Genomic DNA, 21,395 nt, shown 5'->3' on the forward strand with positions numbered 1-21,395 from the left:
ATGACGTCGGTGCTGGATGTGAACCCCACGGTGCGGGGGATCAGACCCTCCGCCTCCATGACCCTGGCCGCTCAGGCTGCACGCATCACAGAGCAGATGGTGCAGGTGAGTCTCCGGTGCACAGGAAACCACTGCAGTCAGATACTTTACTGAAAACAGAGACGTCTGAAGTAATTCTAAAAAAAAATAAGCATTTGTTTCAGAATAATTTTCATTCCTACACTGTCCATAAAGTTGGAATAAAACATTTTTACCTCTTCTCATAAAATGATTGTGACTGTGATTTATTCTTGACAGATTAAGTGTAAGTGGGATTTGGTATCTAATCTTTATACCTGGTCAAAGGTGATTACTGATGTGTATAAACAGTAATAAAAAGCGGAATATGTCTGTAAACAAAATTATTCCAACTATGGGAAACAGTGTATATCAAAGAATTAACATATAGGGACAATGTGTCACCAGATGAAATGTAATGTATTAGTTTTAATCATATGTATTGCAGTTCATTCTTACTTAACTAGACTGTTAAGTACAGAACTTAACAGCAAAATGTTGATAAAGCACTTAAATTATATTAAAATATATATGTAAATGCAACAGCGAAATTCATAGGAACCTTTTCAGTTCATTCAAAACCAACAAAATGCAATACATCACAAAAATTCGTACTTGTCAGTGAAAGAAACTAGTGTTCTGTAACTTACTTGCTTACTGCTACTTTTAATGCTTTTACACAATTTAATAGATAATTTCATGCATAATTGATTTTGTATGCAGATATTTCCTTACTTTTTAATTTCTGTGTGCTCAAAGACAAATAATCAGATGTTAAAAATCACAAAAAGTGGCATATTTACTTGCATGTAATACATAAATGAATGATTATACTGGTAAAATCCGCATTTGCCAAGTAAGTAAAACACACATTGATGAATTATTGAGCTGGGAAATGAATGCCAGTGCTCTTGACAGAACAAGCCAAACCTGTTTAGTTATTTTACTGAGAAGAACAATCAGAATAATGGGAAATTTCCTTCCCTTATCATATTTTGAAATCCACTGATGACATCTCATCTGTTAACTATGAGAGCTGCCAGATAAATGGGAGGGTTTTGTGGTCAACAGAGAACAGAACTTAAAAACAGAGGTTTTACATTCACCACATGATAAAGGGCAACTTGATAGCATTCACGTGAGCATAAAAAATATAAGAAGAAAAAAAGATTTGTTTATTATTTAATGATCTCACAAAATGTTGCTGGGGAATTCTATGCAACAAGCAAGTATAAAGTACTTACAGTGATACTAAACATGTTTTTGAGCTGTAAACACAATCATATGACTCAACTGTATATGTGAAAACTGATAATACACATAAATATTGGTAAATATGTAAAATATGTGCATTCTGTAAGTGAAAACAGTTCACTGCTTCCTGTTGGAAAGTCTTTATGAGCCTTTTCCACATTCTATGATGCAGAGTCATCGGTTTAGTCTTGTTTTAGTACAATTCAATTTCATGAAATTGATATTTTAAAAAATAATCAGTGTTATCACATCTGATCAGAGTTGTTTATTCTGCCTGTCCTTCAGTCAGATTTGATACTGTTAAGAACACTTAAGGGCTTCAGTTTCCTGGCAGGTGTTTATCTATGTTATAAAAACCAAGTGGCCTCTGTCTGTCTCTGTGTGTGTGTGTGTGTGTGTGTGTGTGTGTGTGTGTGTGTGTGTGTGTGTGTGTGTGTGTGTGCGTGCATGTATGTGTGTATTTGTGTATGTGTGTCTGGAGATTCACACAAAATCCGCAAAGAGCTGAATGCTATGAGAGGCCATACAAAACATAATTCATTCTTACTCTCTCACATACATATATTCTCACTCTTACATACATATATTTTCCTCTTACAAACATATATTCTCACTCTCACATACATATATTCTCACTCTTACATACATATATTTTCCTCTTACAAACATATATTCTCACTCTCACATACATATATTCTCACTCTTACATACATATATTTTCCTCTTACAAACATATATTCTCACTCTCACATACATATATTCTCACTCTTACATACATATAGTCTCACTCTCACGTACATATATTCTCCTCTCATACACATTTATTCTTCTCTTACATTATAATACTAATTTGACAATATATGTATGCAAGAGTGAGAATATATATGAAGGTGAGACATTTTTTCTAGATGAATTGATATAACCATTAAAAGGATCTGCTTGTGGTGTGTTTTCTGTTCAGGGGGTGAAGAAACCCTTTAAGAAGGTGATCGATGTCAGCTCTGGGGATCAGCATGCAGCAGGCCTGAACCCCATCACCTTTCTTCATCAGGTTGGTGATTGTAAAGGTGGATATGAGAATGAATCACCAACAGATGCATCAGTTTTTCTTAGATCTACTTAACCTCCTAAGACCCAGCTATGGGTTTTCTGTCCACATTTTTGGACAAGAGTTTCACAACTTTATACCCCCCCCCCTCAAAAAAAAAAAAAGAAAACTGTCCACCACAAAGGACATTCCATAAAGAATTTAAAAACTGCATCTGAAAAAAATGTTGCATCATGATGTTTCCAATATAGGCACTTATTGAATGAAAAACAAAAAAAGTTTGTACTTTGCTGACATTTCCTGGATCTCAGAAGGTTAATGTGTGAATTTGTGGAATGCTTTTCCTTCCATTAAGCTAAAGGATTAAAAAAATAATGTCCAGAAATATAACATATCATAAAACTATCTTAGTAATTCACACCATTTGAAGTGTACCTGACAGAACTGATGCATTTACGCTTTCATTGTGGAAATATTTTACAGATATGTGTTAAACTCATTGAGTGCTGTCATTGTTAAACTCCAGGGTTCATACATATTTTTCAAGGTCAAATTCAGGCACTTTTTAAATTTTTTTAAGGGCCATTTTCAAATTTAGCCAGCACAGCACTTTATCGCTGGGATAAAACACTATCAACAAAAACTTTGCACTTTTTATTGCAATGATGTATTTTGTATTATGCTATAAACATTCAAAATGATATATGACTATAGCAAAAAGTTTCATATTTATAGAGAACACAAAGTTCTATCTAAAAAAAAAAGAAGAAAAGAAGCCACATGGCATTCCTCAGACACACTTGCACCAATAAGAATGTACCTGGAGTTGACCTGAGAACACCTGGTAATTTTCTTTTTTTGACATAAAGTTTTATTTTTCAGAATGTATCACTTCTCTCTAAGTAGCTTTTGCTTGCCATCTAACCTGGCAGAGTTAATATTAGAAATAAATAAATAAATCACAGAGTTAGAATTGCAAGCACTTTCAAGCACTTAAACTAAAATTCAAGCACTCTCCAGACCTTGAAAACACAACATTGAAATTCAAGCATTTTTAAGGATTTCAAGCACCCATACAAACCCTGTATATTCTCTGTCATTCTTGACAAAAGTTTTTAAAATACTCGCTGAATGGTATCTTGTCTGCTTTTGTCCTAATATTGTTTTTATTGTTTTGTTGTTGTTGTTTCTTTTTTTTGTATTACAAGAAACACAATGAATGAAGCAGTGAAAAAATTATTTTGCCAACGGAAATTCTAAAAGCATGAAAACTTCAATCAACAATAAAACACAAACTAAAACATAATGTTATTGCAGGTAAAATCAACTTCATTTTCCCACATCCATACTGTTAAAGAATGATGCACAAAATAAAATCTCTGTATTGGTTTTGAAAATCATACTTTTTGTTCTGTATTTGTTCATTTTTCCTTTTCAGTTTCTTTAAATAAAGGCTATAACTACATGAATACTAAATTAAAACATGTCAGAAATTCCTCAAAACAAAAATAAAATTACTTATATACTCAAAAACTGAGCTTAGAGGTCTAAAATTATAAGAATTTTGATTATATTGCCATTTCATTCACTCAAATTTGTGTATTTTCTTTTTTTTCATAATTTTTTATTGTAAAAACTGTTTTTATTCTGCTGTGTCCATTGCTTTATTTATTTATTTGGACACTTTTTAACCTTGCTTTAGAAAACCCTTGTATGAGTGAAGTTTTTCTTACAAACTCAGCCTGGTTGTGTGTGTTTCCTCAGGTTCTGGCCGTCTGTGTGTACCCTGAGCTCCTCCATGAGGACAGCCTTCCTCTGGACGTCAGACAAAGGGCGCAAAGGCTTCTGGATAGCTGTAATGGAGGAAGTGTGGGTGAGAAGAAATGATCTATCACTGTATTAAAAACAACGTATTAATATTCTTTGATATATCCATTATGACCCCCATTCGGGTCAGAGGAGAATTCATTTTGGTGTAACTTTATATCTGCAGTACATCTATAAGACAGATGAGCCAAATGCAATAAAACACAAAGACCGGCTAAAGATCATCTAATGCATTATGTAAAGTTAAAAAGAATGAATTAAATATGTAATGTATGTAATATATGATCACTTAACTTGAAATAGCAGCTGGCCTAAACATTTTGTGTTATAAATTTACCCTCATTTTATGATAAAAAATACAGTATATGTGTATCACAGTGATTGTTATAAATGAAAAAGTAGTAAATAATCACTGCAGTTGTCAACCTGCCACAAAAAAAAAAAAAAAAAGATTTCCAGATTGACTCTCTGACTCTAGTTGTATTTGTAAGACAAATACAATTAAAGCTGCAAGCAGCATTGGGCGGGACCTCGCACTGGGCGATCCGCCTCCTGTGCGTTCCACTTCCCATACATTCCGCCTCCTGTTAGTTCTGCCTCCCGTACGTTCTGCCGCCCATGTGCTCTGCCTCCCATACGTTCCGCCTCCCGTGCGTTCCACTTCCCATACGTTCCGCCTCCCGTTACTTCTGCGTCCCATACGTTCTGCCTCTCATACGTTCCACCTCCCGTGAGTTCCGCCTCCCGTGGCCGTCAAAACCTACGTTCCACTCACACCTCTCCGTCCCAACACCAGCCCCCTCCCTTTTGCATCCATCCTCCTTTCATCCCTACAGAACACTTGCACCCCTCTACTGAAACCACCATCACCTTTTAATGAGTCTTTTATTTTGAAAAGCCAACTGTGTGTGTATGCAAGTGTGTGTGTGACAGACCGAATCCATTTGAGTGACTTGAAAATTGTACAAACAGGTAAGCATAAAACTCATGCTTTACCATTTTTAATAAGGCTTTGATTTTGTAAAACTTTATTGTGTGTGTGTGGGTGTACCGTTCACATTTTTATCATCCCCTCATTTTTTCACATACATATATATATATATATATATATATATATATATATATATATATATATATATATATACGCACACACACACACATATATATATATATATATATATACATACATATATATATACATACATATGTATATACATACATACATACATACATACATATCATTGCGTCCTCCTATATTTTTTGTAGTGCTCGATGTAAGGAACATTTTGACATTGGTTTCATGTCTCTTGGACATTCCTGCTGGCCGCTATGGTGGTTTCCATGTTTTTTGACAAAGGTAGCACTAGAGAGCCCATTTTGGCACCTACGGGGTTAATTTTTCCATTTTATCAAATTTTTCGCCGGACCTGACATACGTGCCACATTTGGTGAGTTTTGGAGCATGTTTAGGGGGTCAAAATCCAGTTCAAAGTAGTGTCGGGAAAATAATAATAATAATAATAATAATAATAATAATAACAATAGTAATAATAAAAATAATAAACGAAAAAAATAGGGGCCTTGCCTTCTGGCTAACTTTATTGTGTGTGTGTGTGTTTGTGGGCGTGTGTGTGCATGCGTCTGTTTGTAGGTGTCTGTGTGTTTATGTGTGTGTGTGTGTGTGTGTGTGTGTGTGTGTGTGTACCATTCACATTTTTATCATGTCTTCATTTTTATTCTAGTTTTATTCATATATAATTTTTTACATACATACATATATTTCTTATGTAATTTTCATATTTTTTCTGCATTGTTCAAATGTTCTTATTGGAGAGTTTGACAGTTGTCATGTTGTCACACTTGTCATGTTTTCAGTCACACTAGGAATCTGACTGTCTGTTCATGGTCTTACAGCACCACCTGGTGGTTTCACTGTATGCATTTCACAGGAAAAGATTCAGCCAATCAGCTTTCAGGCATTGGAATGCGAAGAATTTGGAGGGTTGTCACCTTGTAAACTCTCAAAGAGGGAGACAGCTATTCTTTGAAACAAACAGCGTTTAATTTATAACCGTACATCGTATCTCAAAAATTCTTGGACTAGAGGAGAAGAGAAAGTCTCCTTTCTTGATTAATATATCATATTTGTAATAAGAGATTAAACTGAATAAGCAGTGATGGTGGGAAAAGAGTATACTTCTCTTATTTTTTAGGTGTGAGAATACAGTCAGAGGCAGATTGCCAACTTCCTGTTGGATTTAGCTCATGAGTGTGAGTGTATGATTTTTCAGGCTCAATGAGACCGACATTTTGGCGTTGGTTTCATGTTTCTGTGACATTCCTACTGGCCGCTAGGGCAGATTTTGTGTGTTTTTTAGTACATAGGTGGTGCCACAGAGTCCATTTTGGCACCCAAGGGGTTAATTTTGATATTGAATCAAAGTGTTAACCAGCCATGACATACATGGCAAATTTGGTGAGTTTTGGAGCATGTTAAGGGGGTCAAATGGCAGTCTAAAGAGGAAAAAGTATGAAAATAAACAAATTGTTATAAATCAATAACCGTATATTGTATCTCAAAAAATTTTTGCATGTGAGAGTTGTGCTGAGTCCCGTGAACGCGTAGATATGTCACATGTGGGGAAAAACTCCAAAGTGAAAAATGAGTTCCAAACATCGCAACTTTTCGGGCTCATAAAAAAAAAAAAAACCTAATAGTTAAGACTAAGTTACAAGATCACTTTTTTGAAGAGGGTTCACTATCTTTTGGCGCTATTTAGAAGTCCATACGACAAACGGTGTCATCGGAGATAGTTTGAAAACTTTTATTTTGAAAGGCATATTGCGAACTTCCTGTTGCAGATAGGTCATAAGTGTCAGGGGATGATTTGTAGAGTATCATGCAACAAACATTTTGGCGTTGGTTCCATGTCTCTATGACAATCCTACTGGCCACTAGGGCAGTTGCTGTTTTTTTTTTTCATAGGTGGCGCTAGAGAGCCCATTTTGGCACCTATGGGGTTAATTTTTACATTTTATCAAATTTTTCGCCAGGCCTGACATGTGCGCCAAATTTGGTGAGTTTTCAAGCACGTTTAGGGGGTCAAAATCCAGTTCAAAGTGACGTCGGAAAAAAACAAAAAACGAACGAAAAACAATAGGGCCTTGCTTGCAGGCAAGGCCTCTCACTGTGTGAGAGGGCCTTACCTTTCGGCTCGGTCCCTAATAATATCATAACAAACAAATAACAATAGGGCCTTGCTTGCAGGCAAGGCCTCTCACTGTGTGAGAGGGCCTTACCTTTCGGCTCGGTCCCTAATAATAGGGATGTAATGGAGTCGAAGCCTGCAGGTTGTGTGTGAAAAAAGTTTCTTCCTGACCCTCTATGGATATAAAGAGGTCTGCATAGGAGCCCGTATTGTTTTCTGGTGGATTTACATGATGGAATGGAACGAGTGTTGAGTTTGAGCAGTTGTGAGATGGAGTAGTTGAACATCAATCGCACCATTAGTCCGGAGATAGCCCCAGCCAGCAGTCCAACAACCAGGAGGATGAGAGACAAACGGCAGAGTCAAGTAAGTGTTCCACAGTCCAACTGGATAGAACAGCACAGGGAAAACTGTTGAGGGAGGGAGGGTGAGTGAGTGCAAAACTGGCAATGGTGAAGAGAAACAGAGGCAGCAGGTTAGCACTATGGCTGGAGCTGTTAGCACTCACTGCTAGGGTTTTTTTTTTCCAACTTTATTAATCAAATTCTGGCATTACATTCACAAGATTTCCATAGAGAAATACTGTTTTCCATACTGAGCATTTACAGCATATTTGTATAGAACATTATATGTATTAAAAAATAAAATAACTAAAAAAAAGTCAGGTCTAATCAGAGATCAGTACATTCCGATTGTCATAAACAATCAAGGCTTGTTTGGTTTTGACAGTTCCTTATCTCATTCATATAAATAAAGAACAGTGGGTGGCTCTTCATGAACCTGCATCTGTAGATACTGTTTGACAATAATAAGTAAGGTGTGATACATCATTTCCAGTCATTTGTTTTGTATTATAACTCCATATTTAATGTGTTTGTATTCCAGCTTTGGCGATTCAGTGTCCTTTTCAGATATCAAATTTATTTAGGTAGAGCCAAATCGTAACAAAATTTATCTCATAGCATTTTACATATAGAGCCAGTTGAAACCAGACTCTAAGCCAATTTACAGAAACCAACAGAATCCTCCAGGAACAAACCTTTGTGACTGGTGACAGTGGAAGGAAAAACTTCCTTTAACAGCAGAAACCTGGAGCAGACCCAGACTCCTGGAGGATAGACGTCTGACAGGACCAGTTGGGGTTAAAGATAGAGGGTAAAGGAGGCACAAAGAGAGACAGAAAGGGGGAGAAAGGGGGGGGACACATGGATGCCACTGATGAACAGATAACTGAACTTGAACTGTCAAAAAGTAGGTCAGCTGGTGTTAGTATAATTACCTGTAACCAGAGTAAATGTCCATGACTGATAATACTACTACTGCTAGGACAAGTATTAACAGTGGATATATGACTACTACAACAGTTAGTGTAAATAGTAGCAGCCTCTATCACCTATGGAACTATATAATAAACCCTATCACAACTATATGGATCAGTGAGTGATGACGATGAAGGCAGGAGAGGGGCAGGACCACAGCAGCAGGTCTAGAGTTTGTCCATGGTAAACCTTCTTGGAAAATCTGAGAGGCGATAAAGCACAGAAACTCCGGGGAAGAAGTCAACTTAGTAACGTATTTGCTGCACTGTATTAAATAATTCTGTGGTTATTTAGATTTTAATTAATGTATCTGGTAAAATATATTCAATACAATTGTGTCTTTGGTTTTGTGGCAATTAATTAAATTTTGAATAAAAATGTTTGAAATAAAATCTACTCATTGTAGTTAAATAAAACATCAGCATTCGGTTTATTTAATTTCAAACAGAATACTGAGTGAAATCTAATCAATGTAATCAGGGAGTTTTTAATTGAAAAGCCCTTCCTGCCAAACTGCTTTTTTTAATGAAGCAGGCTATCATCACATGACATTTGAAAAGAGTCCAGAATGCCCACGTTCTTCCCCATTGCTCATCTTGCACAGTTTGTGGTTGGCTAAAGTAAGGAAACATTTTGTTTTCACTGGGCTAGTACACTCTAAAAAATAACTCAGGGCCTTAGTAAATATCACAATACTATCTTAATAAAATCTGTGAAAATCACTTAAGTTCTTATTTGAGTTGGACGCACCAAAATAAATGCTTAAAAATCCAACAGTTAATTTTGTCTTATATTTACATCTATTATTTACGTTCATTTCACAAAAAGAAATAAGTATTTGAGTAACAAATTATATTTAAGATATCCACTTATACCCATCAGTTTTAAGAACTTTATTACTCATTCTAACTCAATAGTCTTCATCTCCAACAACAACTTAAAAAAAGGGAGCAAGTTTCATTACATAGAACATCATGATGTGAGCCATTGGCATATTATGGCATGTTTGCTGCATTGCATTGTGGGTATTGGGCATGTTGCTTGTTTGTGTTGTTTTTCTGTGCAGGGGTTCAGCAGGGTTGTGGTGTTGGTGTGAATTTAGTGTTAATATGTGTATGGTAATGTTTATTGGCCTTTTTGTGATTGTTTTGTATTTTTGTTGAGTTGCACCATGAGTGAAAGCCATAGGCTGAACAATGCCTTAACAGTTCATCTACAATTGTTATAAATTCAATCAGTGAATGTAACTGATTTCACAGCTTTCAAATTTACTCAATAAATGTAAGTGTAAATATATTTCTATCATTAAACTGGGTAGAGCATAATTAAATTTCTTAGAGTGCAGTCATTCCTAAGATAAAAGAATGTTTAGACCTAATTACTTGCTTTGAATTCAAATTAATGCACTGATCAATGTATGTGATTATTGCTCAATTATACATCATTGAAATGTAAAATTAAAGACATTTTTATTAGAACTATTTACACATTAAGAAGTTTATCTTTTTTATATCAAATCAATATTTTTGTTTAGTTTTTAATTAATTCCATTTTGTTATGCATTCGGATCTACTCATTAAGTGGATAACTATTAAGGGCTTCATTTAATTAACATTTCAATCAACATATTCAATACCAAACAGAGTGAAATTTAATTAACAATATTGCTTGTAATGTGTTGCCTTAATTTTATTGAATAGATAGGGGGTATCTTTTTTTACACTGTGGGGCGTAAATACAAGAGAAAGAATAGGAGAGAAAAGGAGGAGCAGAGGAGAGCTCAGTGTATCCTGATGAGTCTCCCAGCAGTCTAAGCCTATAGCAGCAGAACGAAGAGCAGTCTGAGCTGCCCTAACTATAGGATTCATCAAAAAGGAATATTTTTGACCTACTCTTAAGCATAGAGATGGTATCTGCTTCCCAGACCAAGGCAGGGAGGTGGTTCCACAATAGTGGAGCTTGATAGCTGAAGGCTCTAGCTCCTGTCCTACTTCTGGAGATCCTAGGAACCCCCAGTGTACCTGCATGTTGACAGTGTAGTGCTCTAGATTAGGGGTCCCCAACCCCCAGTCCCATTTGGTACCAGGCCGCAAAGAAAAAAAAAAAAAAATGTGGCTAATAAAGCAATTTTTTCCATTAGTCTTGCGGAAATTTTATTTTGAAAACAACAGTTTCCACCCTCACCTCACAACCGCTCTTGACTCTGGTGCGCCATTTCATGAAGCAGTTGTAACACAAGCTAAAGAAAGAAATGAGCCAAAAACAAAATTCACTGGAGAACTTTTTCGGGAAGAAACAAGGAAACGATGGGGTTGCAGAAGGGTGACTGCCTGCAAACAGAAAGCTGCATTTAGAAGGTAATATCAGGATTCCTGCCTAAGTTACAGGTTCATCGCAAAAGGTGACAAAAGCACCTCAATCCATGTTTGAGACAACTTCAAACCTCTGTGCATTCTGGATTCAAGTCAAAGCACAATATGCAGATATCGCCACAAAAGCTCTGAAAGTCCCTCTCCTGTTTCCAACCTCATCTTTGTGGGGCTGGGTTTTCTGTGATGACAGTTACCAAAACAAGAATCCAGAGAAGACTGAATATACTTGGACTGTGTCTCCATCAGCTCCAGATAGGACCATCTAGTTGCAGGGAAACAAGTCCAGGATTCCGACTGATTCTGCAATAGGGTGAGTTGATATTCTACTGTAGAATCATTGGAATTGCCTGATATACAGTGAAAGTGTTTCAGATCACATGCTCTGAACTGACAATGGTTTTTGTTATTGGAACCCCCGCACCTCTACCCGGTCCAAAATTTTCATGCATGAAACCAGTCCGTAGTACAAAATAGGTTGGGGACCACTGCTCTAGATGGATTGGATGGAACTAAGAGCTCTTTCAGATCAGTAGGTGGTAGAAGGTTAAAACCTGCTGAACCACTGACACTTTCAAAATGGACAGATGTGATACGTGAAGTCTACATTATGGAGAATATCACTTTCTTTGAGACTTTTTTAAAAAATTTGAGAAATACTGGAAAAAACTAGAAATGATTCCTGAATCAGAGTTGATAGTAAATGCATGTTTACATTCCTTTTTCCAGCTGTTTGCTGTATAATTTGAATCTGGTGAACTGTCAAGATGGACCCATTTTTTCATGTTTTAGTCAATCTGTTCTGCTGTATTATTGTATCTATGTTGTTAAAATGAAAAAATGTCCAACAAATAGAATTAAAAAAAAAAAAAATAGAAATGGTGAGAGGTTGTCACTTGATGAGTTCAGTACAGTGGCCCTGAAGGGCAAACCACAAATTACAAACAAGAAAAAGGTCCTACTGCATTAGTATGACCTGCATCAAATTAATTCCTGATTATTTCTTCAGTGATAGCCATATCTAAATATAAACTTATGGTTTTCCCACCTGTCAGACAATCCAATCAGCATCCAGATCCTGGTCATGGCAGGTACCTAACTTTTCCAGTAGGACCTTTTTCTTGTTTGTGTGATTTTCTTTTTCTTGTGTTTTTTTTTTTTTTTCCCCTTCTCTCTTTTGGCCTTTCTTATTTTTGTTTGCTTTGTGATTCTCGTTGTGGTTTGCCCTTCAGGGCCACTGTAGTTCAGGATGTGGCAGCAAGAAAAACCAAACTGTTACAACTCAACATTTTTTCATCCAATCAGCACCAAACTTAAGACAAAATAAGATAAGACCATATTTATCCCACCGTGGGGAAATTTCACAGTTGACAGCAGCAACAAACAATTGCAGATAAAAAAAGACAGGTAGACTTTGTGGTACAACAGCTGCACAGTGGCGGAGGAAAAAAAAGCACTGTGGAGCACGTCTGTGGCTGCTGTCTTTCCTGCATCGAGGACCTTTACATCACCATGTGCAGGAAAAAAGCCCTAAGCATCATGGACGATACCACCCACCCTGCACATGGACTTTTCACATTTCTCCCATCAGAGAGGAGGCTGCGGCACATTCAAGCACACATTCAAGCACAAATATCAGTAATATAATGAGAGATAAATACATATATAAATATAAGTAGATCAACTTCACCCATCGACCCATGAATCCACTGTCAAACTAAATTCAGATTCTGAATTCCAACCAGTTTCCATACTGATAATTTTGCTTTAAATGCTCAGTGACTGAAGGCTGATTGATATTGTTCTAAAGCTGCAGCGGTAACATCCAGTATCATGTTCATGCATTATAAATATAACAATGCAACAAAAAATAAATAAATAAATAAAAACACACAATCACAGTTTTCCACTTTATTTTTGGACGTTACTATGGCAGAATGCCAGTACAGTTTGATTCTAAAGCAAAACCATGTTCCAACTGTAAATACAACCTTCCATTACTATCACATTCTTTAAAAAAAAAAAAAAAAAAAAAATGCATCAAACACCAACATGTTTATATCACTGCAGATAACTGTTACATGAGTAACATGTCATTTACCTGCTTCTATAATTAACATACATAAACTCATTTAGTCAAATTATAAATATTTCATGGATTTGTTTTGCCAAATTTTCACAGTGAAATATTGAGCTTATTCATTTGGCCTGTGGTCACTTTTTAATCATTTTATTTAACCCTGTAACTTGTGACATGTCTGTGGTGATTGTCCTGAATGTATGATTCATTTTAAAAATTCTTAATTCAACCGTTTGCTCAATAGTTAAAAATTTCCAAACGAGCTGATAGAGTAGACCTTGTTCTTTCCATAGACATCTGAGCATGCTCACATCACACCCCACCACCTGTAGAATGGGGGGGGGGGGGGGGGTTAAAATACAGCACACTGAGTGAGACTCCAAACATGATGGGAACGTTCCTCAATAAACACCATGAGTGAATTGCATTCAGTCCCAGATCATTAGACTCTCCACCCAAATTCACAGCCTCTGGCCCATCATTTCTCTCCATGAATCCATAATCAAAACTGAGTTCTTAAATTCAGCTCCTTCAATGTAACATGTTCCTTAAAGTATGCAAACAATAGCTTCAATTCGTACTGGGCCACCCATTCCGAAACATCATGCCTCACAATTGAGAAGTTATCAGTTGTGTGAAAATATAGGATGTCCCAAAAAAAAAGACATTTGAGATGTCCATACTGGACTGACAACATGGTCAGGAGAAATGATACTAAATAGGATTTATTTTGGACAAAATGTTTTATTTTACAAATCTCAAACAAAAAATTCTGGGGGATGGTAATTTTATAATGTTCCAAAGTTATTACAAATGTTCAGTGTGTGTGCCACTTGTGATGCAGAACATGTCAAGTCTGTAGTGGAGTTCCTGCCACACTCGCTGCAGCATGTCCTGTGTAACATTCTCCAGAGCCTCAGTGATTCTCCTCTTGAGTTCCTCGACACATGGGGGAAGTGGTGGGATTCACGCTGCAGATTCACTTTTGACTGAGTTTGGGCATACTTCAGTGCACAGATCGCCTTTTCTGTTGCAGTAAACGGCATGTCTATTCCTGAAAGCAGAACAATAAAAATGATTACACTTTGAGCAAAAAGAGCAAACAAATTGTAAAAAAAAAAATTATAAGGTGATGAAAGAATTTCAAATTTTTTGGGACACCCTGTATATCAGTGAATTAATAAGCACGAACTCTTCACACAAAAAAACATAAGAGATAGATTACAAGCCATTTCTTGACAGCGAGCACTGTGGGTGTCTTTAGTGTGCAACACTATTTTGGGACAATCTTTGGAGAATTCTGTTTGAAAGTCATCTTTTTCAACTAAAAACCTGCAGCAATACCTTGCACTGAAAGATTCCAGACCAAACAAGCTATGTAAGCCTAAATTTTGATAATTTGTATTCTGAATTAAGAACTGTAAAAGGATTCTCAAACTCAACAAATCATGCTTCAACTTTCTTGCACATTTCAGTTTCTCTTTCATTACTAAATACATGCTTAATGACAGTTTCTTTAGCATGCTGCTGAATATCTTCAACAATCTCCTCCACTGAATTCACTACACTTTGGCCTACACCTGTTGCCATTAGGTCAGAAATTACAGCTGCACAACTATTTACACAGTCTCCTGAAGATAATACCAAATAAGCCTCTTAATTTTCAGGCACCACATCAACATCAGCACCATTACTTGTTGCCAAGAACACTGACAAGGTGAAAAGTCACCTTCTGCTGAACCAAATGTAAATGGTTGTTTGCAGAAAAGTGAAAAATTTGGTCAGGGAGGAACTGTACGATGTACCAAAGACATAATGGGCCTTAAAGAGTTCGTCAAATAGCTCCCACCAAACCTGTCACCTTACATGGAAGTGCATGCTTGTCAGTCACAATGAAGAAGGTTAGAATGCTGCTTCTTGTCGGTCCCTGATCCAGAAAGTAAGGCTGCCTGCTTCGGGTGATGTTGTCTAGATGCTGCTGCACACTGGCTCCAGCCTACAAAAACACATTCAACAGCAGGATTTAGTGACCATCTTATGACGACAGATCAGATCACTTCACTGTGCATTGAAAAGCAGGTGATGGAAAGAAAATTTTAAACAACTTTCCAACATACCTTTAGTAATTTTATGAGGTTATTGATAGCTTGAGATGTAGACATCTTTCCTGGTCTCTTCCGTCCTTGTGCAGATGGGGGGTAGCAAATGTAGCGGCAGCAAAATAGACATGTCACTGACCCAGCCTACAGACAAACACATCTGATTAACATTATGCCATAAATACACTGAATTGGCACCATTACCAATATAACCAACAATGAGGATTAAAACAGTCATACCATTCTCAACTTCAGCTGCAGACTCAGCATCGTACATTAACTCCAAGAGCTCTGTGGTGGCTTTCCTTCACAACTTTTGTTCTAAAAACTGGCGGGCTACCTCTCCAAGAATTTGTTGGCAGTGACCACACCAAACAGAAGTCTGAAGTCTTGTTCTATCTGTAATTCAAAAACAGTACATAGAAAGGAGTGATGAGTGACACTGCATGCCGCATGGAGGATTTCAGTGATTTAACAAATGAAGATGTCTTACCAGTCCTTGTGTGTCCAGAAACCATGGGAACACTAAGAAGATATCTGCTGCATTCGTTTCATCCTTCACCATTGAATGATGATTAATGAAGGTAGTTTTCATCTTCTAACGGATGGTCTCTTCATCAGCAGAATGTCTCAAAACAAATAGCTGCGTCCGCATCCTCATCTGATAACACCGTCAGCAGTGAGGGGTCTGGACTGACCATGGCCTGGCCCACCAATTAAAGAAGAAACACAGTTTGTTGATTTCTGCCTACATTTTTTTCCATACAAATACAGAACAGAAACTGACCAACCCATGCAGTCAATTTCACAGGAAACACTGCACATGCAATCACTTAATTTATGGAAAAAAAGTTAAATCTTATATGTAGTCAGTATTGTCAGTAGTGTAGTCTGTGCATGGATGAGTTAAAGTGATGGATGTGCAATTAAAGAAATAGGTGAACAAACTAACAGGTGGTGCTGGTACAGTGAGGCTGTGAGCGAGAGCGCCGACTTCTGCCACTGCTGGGTTTTAAATGCTTTGGCCACACCCACAACCAGGAAGGGCAGGAAGAGCCCAAGCCACCTGATTGGTCACCTGTAAGGAGGAAGTGGCGAGAGAGAACAGGTAAGAGAAAACCAGGAGTAAACCCAACACTGGGGTTGTCACATCCACCTTCTTAAGATGGTAGACCGGATGGGTTTGCCATACGAGTAAGTACACCAACCCCAGTCTGAACAATCTACAACATTACATCTGTCACATTATGTACAGTGAAATGCGCTGACACTTACCCAAACTATTTCCTAGTCCTCCGTAACCTGGTGCCAAGGGAAGCATATTTAAGGGAACTGGAGAACAGCAGGAAGGAGGGGGACAGCAACAACAGCACTATTGAGACAGAAGAGGAGATGGAAAAAAAAAAAAAAAAAGAGCAAACACTTGGCGATAGACTGACTCCTGGAGGATGGTCGTCTGCCTTGACCAGTTCGGGTTAAAGAGAAAAGGTTAAAGGAAGAGAAAGAGGCTACATTCAGATGCAGGCAAATGTGGACCGATTTATTTTGTTCATATGTGACCTGTATCCGATCCGTTAAAGACAGTTTGAACAGCACTAATCCAATTTTTTAAAATCTGACCCAGGCCACTTTCATATGTGGTCCTAAATCTGATAAATATCAGATATTTTGCTGTGTGACTTTAGTCTGAATGGCCAGGTTGCATTTTACTGACCTTGACATCATAGGGTTACACAACTCAACTTGTTGAAAGAAGAAAAAAAAACACCCAACCCATTGAGTAGAAGCTATGCTGCCATTTGAATAGGAGCATTGGAAATGTCTGAAATAATGGACTTTGAAAAAACAAAAACTTTCATGCCTTGAACAGGTATATGAAGACTGCACATAATTTCTGGAGGTTACACCTAAACCCAGAAAACGTACTGGGGATGAAACAAAGTAAACAGTTAGGGAGTAGAGGTACACAACTGGTGGGTCCAATAAGGCCGCCAAGAGTCGGTATAAGTAATATGAAGAACTGGAAACAAGAGAATATAGATTCACGTAAACTGTATTTTGGGACAATAAAAGGAGAAGCAGTGGAAGTTTGGAGGAAACTGGCTAAACAGAGACTGGGAAAGAGCATTAGAGGTGGAAGACAGATGGAGCGAAAGAGAAAAACATAGAATGCCGATCTGAAGGAAATTTATGGTGGTATAAAACCGACATACAGGTAGTGGACACAGTGGTACATGTAGTGCTAGACAAAGTGGTACATGTAGTGCTAGACACAGTGGTACATGTAGTGCTAGACAGTGCTAGACAAAGTGATAGACAAAGTGGTACACGTAGTGGTAGACAAAGTGGTACACGTAGTGGTACACAGTGTTAGACAAAGTGGTACATGTAGTGGTAGACATAGTGGTACATGTAATGGATACACTGGTTACAGGTAGTGGACACCACGGTAGACATAGTGGTTGTTAGAGCCATTTTTTGTGTTTCAGTTAAAAACTCATGTATATTTAGGTTTGATTTATCATTAATAATTTATGTATATTATATGAATGTTGAGTAGTAATAGTATAAGTCTTGACATAATTTTGTGATGCAATGCTATTGGCCGCGAAGATTATAAATAAGAAAAAGGAGCGGAACCGGAAGCCTGAGGCTGGAGCATCACAGTCTTTTGACCGCCGCGTAATTTAATTTAGAAATTCATCTTTTGTTTGTATTATTCTGGGTTTTAAGTAAAGACCGCAAACACAAAAGTTGGATTCCAGACCCTTTTGTTTACTGATACGTGACGCGTAAGAAGAACTCTGAGGCTCATGGCTAGTGAGTGATAACCTGCACTCACAACAAAGTCAAAAGAGTCGCTCAGAAAGAAGACACAACAGACTGAAAATAGCGTTGAACTCTGTGAAAAGGAAGAATTACGGAGGTACCTTGAAGATGAAGCAAGCTTTCACCGAAACAGGTCTGACATTTTCTCATTTCTGTTATTATCCTGCCAGCCAGCCAAATGGGAGGAAAGTGGAAGTATACGTGCACAAGTTATCCAGTTTGAAACTGACCCATTGAGTTTTATGCAAAGATCCTTCACACTCAGGAACTCTTTTCGCAACTGTCTGTGAATGTACTGAAGAGTATAGAAGCTGTGTGGAATTGTCGCAGTTTTATGTGTGGAGATTCTCGAGTGAAACGAGATGGCTGAAAAGAATGCGGATGCACGTGATGGCCAAAAGAGGGCGCCAAAGCCCACCGAAAAGGCTGTAAAGGAGAAGATAGCTAGACTGAAAGGGGAGAGAAAAGGAAAGCTGGCACAGTTAACCAAACAAAAGAATGACATAGAAAAATTACAGCAAGATGAATGTAATGTTGATATCATATTAGAAGAAGCTTTATTTAAGTTTGAAAGATGTTTTGGAGATTATGAATGTGTTAATGAAGAGTTATGGGAGCTGTTGAGCGAAGATGAACAGCAAGTTGATCAAAAAAATATGAAAGCAGACATGCAGAATTAAAGACCTTCATACAAGAAATCAATGAATGGACTGCCAATGTTAAAAGTGGCTCTCAAGATGAGGAAGATGATGTTGGACCTCATGATAGTGTATCTAAAGCAAGCTCGGTTGTGAGTGGTAGATCGCAGCTGTCTAGTACAAGCTCAGCACGGTTGAAGCTTAAAGCAGAGCGTGAAGCGCTGTTGGCAAGAGCAGCAGCTATGGAAATGAAGCAAAAACTTGAGCAAGAAGAAGTTCGCTTGAAACTAAGATAGGAGCAGCTGCAGATTGAAACTGAACTTGCAGCTTCAAATGCAAAGTTAAAGGTTTATGAAGAGTATGAAGATGGTCAACCATTGGATGATGTTTCAGAGCAACTCCAGGGGCCCAGAGCTGGGTCTAAGTATTTGGCTGATAGCAAAGAAAAGTACAGCAGTGATGATTATGAGCCACGTGGAGCTGGTAAACAGCCTGCTTTCAGCTCAAAGCCAGCTGCACCAGTTCTTACTTCATCTTGACCTAGTAAGCCATCTGCTTTCAGTTCAAGACCAGCTATTTCTTCAGTCAGAAGAAAATCTTCATCAAGGCCCCTAACCAATTATGGTCAGCATTCTGATCCTACTGATGACCTGTATCAAGTATTGCAGCATCAAAATGAACTTACTGAAATGCTCATCAAACAGCAGTGTCTTTCAAACTTTCTTTTTGCAAAAACTTCTACGTGGATGACTGTTTGAAGTCAGTTGCAACAGAAGATGAAGCCATTAATCTCGTGAGGGAGCTGATGGAATTGTGTGCGAAAGGTGGGTTCCACTTAACCAAGTGGGTAAGCAACAGTAGGACTTTGCTGTGGTCTATTCCTGGCAACGAAAGAGCAGCTGAAGTTAAAGATCTGGACTTACAACATGACGAACTACCAGTACAAAGGGCATTAGGTATGCAGTGGTGCACAAGTTCCGATAGCTTCAAGTTCAAGATTCAGCTGCCAAACAAGCCATGCACAAGACGAGGCATTCTATCCATTGTTAGCTCTGTGTATGACCCGATGGGATTTTTAGCACCACTAATCTTACCTGCCAAACTCCTTCTGAGAGATCTCTGAGGAAAGATTTAGAGAAGTGGTCCTACCTGAATCAAGTCCATCTTCCAACACTGGAGTCAGACATTGGTCTTCTCATTGGTGCCGATGCTTACAAAGCTATGGAGCCATGGGGGATAATTAACAGCCGGAACAACGGACCACATATTGTAAGGACTGCTTTAGGTTGGGTAATCAATGGATTAGTCAGCAGATGTCAAGAGAAGGACTCTGATGATACTGAAGGACAGACTTTCTTTGTCAACAACATCTCTGTGTTGAGTATTGAGGACTTGATGAGACATTACAATGCTGACTTTCCAGAACGCAGGTGCGAAGACAAGAGAGAGCCCTCACAGTACGACCAGCAGTTCATGCATGCCGTGACAACATCAGCACAACTTACAGATGCCCCTTACTGCATTAAGCTGCCCCTGAAGGATGACAAGGTGAAGATGCCACGCAATCGTGGTATAGCTGAACAAAGGCTTAACTCCTTGAAGAGGAAGTTCAGTAGAAATCCAAACTTCTTTCTGGAGTACAAAAGATTTATGGACAACATTCTGGAGAAGGGTTATGCCACAAGAGTCCCGGAAGAACAGCTGAGTCGCAGCGATGGTAGGGTGTGGTTTATCCCGCATCACGGGGTGTATCATCCGAAAAAAAAAAAGCTGAGGGTTGTATTTAACTGTGCTGCAACTTACCAGGGAACATCACTGAATGAACAACTGCTACAAGGGCCTGACCTTACCAACACCCTTATCGGAGTGCTACTGAGGTTCAGGCAGGAGCCTGTGGCCCTGATGGCGGATATTGAATCCATGTTCTATCAGGTGCGGGTTCCAGAGGAAGACGCGGATTTGTTGCGCTTTCTTTGGTGGCCGAATGGCAATCTGAATGAACCAGTAGCAGAGTACAAGATGTGTGTGGATCTATTTGGAGCCACATCATCCCCCAGTTGTGCTTCGCACGCACTAAGAAAAACAACACAAGATGCAGCTGCGACGACTTCAACACAAGCCACACAGACAGTCCTAAAAAACTTCTACGTGGATGACTGTTTGAAGTCAGTTGCAACAGAAGATGAAGCCATTAATCTCGTGAGGGAGCTGATGGAATTGTGTGCGAAAGGTGGGTTCCACTTAACCAAGTGGGTAAGCAACAGTAGGGCTTTGCTGTGGTCTATCCCTGGCAACGAAAGAGCAGCTGAAGTTAAAGATCTGGACTTACAACATGACGAACTACCAGTACAAAGGGCATTAGGTATGCAGTGGTGCACAAGTTCTGATAGCTTCAAGTTCAAGATTCAGCTGCCAAACAAGCCATGCACAAGACGAGGCATTCTATCCATTGTTAGCTCTGTGTATGACCCGATGGGATTTTTAGCACCACTAATCTTACCTGCCAAACTCCTTCTGAGAGATCTCTGAGGAAAGATTTAGAGAAGTGGTCCTACCTGAATCAAGTCCATCTTCCAACACTGGAGTCAGACATTGGTCTTCTCATTGGTGCCGATGCTTACAAAGCTATGGAGCCATGGGAGATAATTAACAGCTGGAACAACGGA

The 21,395-nt window shown here is 38.3% G+C and overlaps 1 protein-coding gene across 1 annotated transcript in view; it reads left to right on the forward strand.

Annotated features, from left to right (window-relative positions):
• Window positions 1–21,395, forward strand: part of LOC115418314 (alanine aminotransferase 2-like) — a 52,792-nt gene continuing 31,397 nt past the window's right edge. Inside the window, exons 1-3 of the mRNA XM_030132732.1 lie at window positions 1–105; window positions 2,273–2,362; window positions 4,124–4,232. Coding sequence (XP_029988592.1) covers window positions 1–105; window positions 2,273–2,362; window positions 4,124–4,232 — 304 coding nt within the window. The remainder of the gene's footprint in view (window positions 106–2,272; window positions 2,363–4,123; window positions 4,233–21,395) is intronic.

The sequence above is a fragment of the Sphaeramia orbicularis genome, chromosome 4 (genome assembly GCF_902148855.1).
Source record: "Sphaeramia orbicularis chromosome 4, fSphaOr1.1, whole genome shotgun sequence".
Classification (NCBI taxonomy): Eukaryota; Metazoa; Chordata; class Actinopteri; order Kurtiformes; family Apogonidae; genus Sphaeramia; species Sphaeramia orbicularis.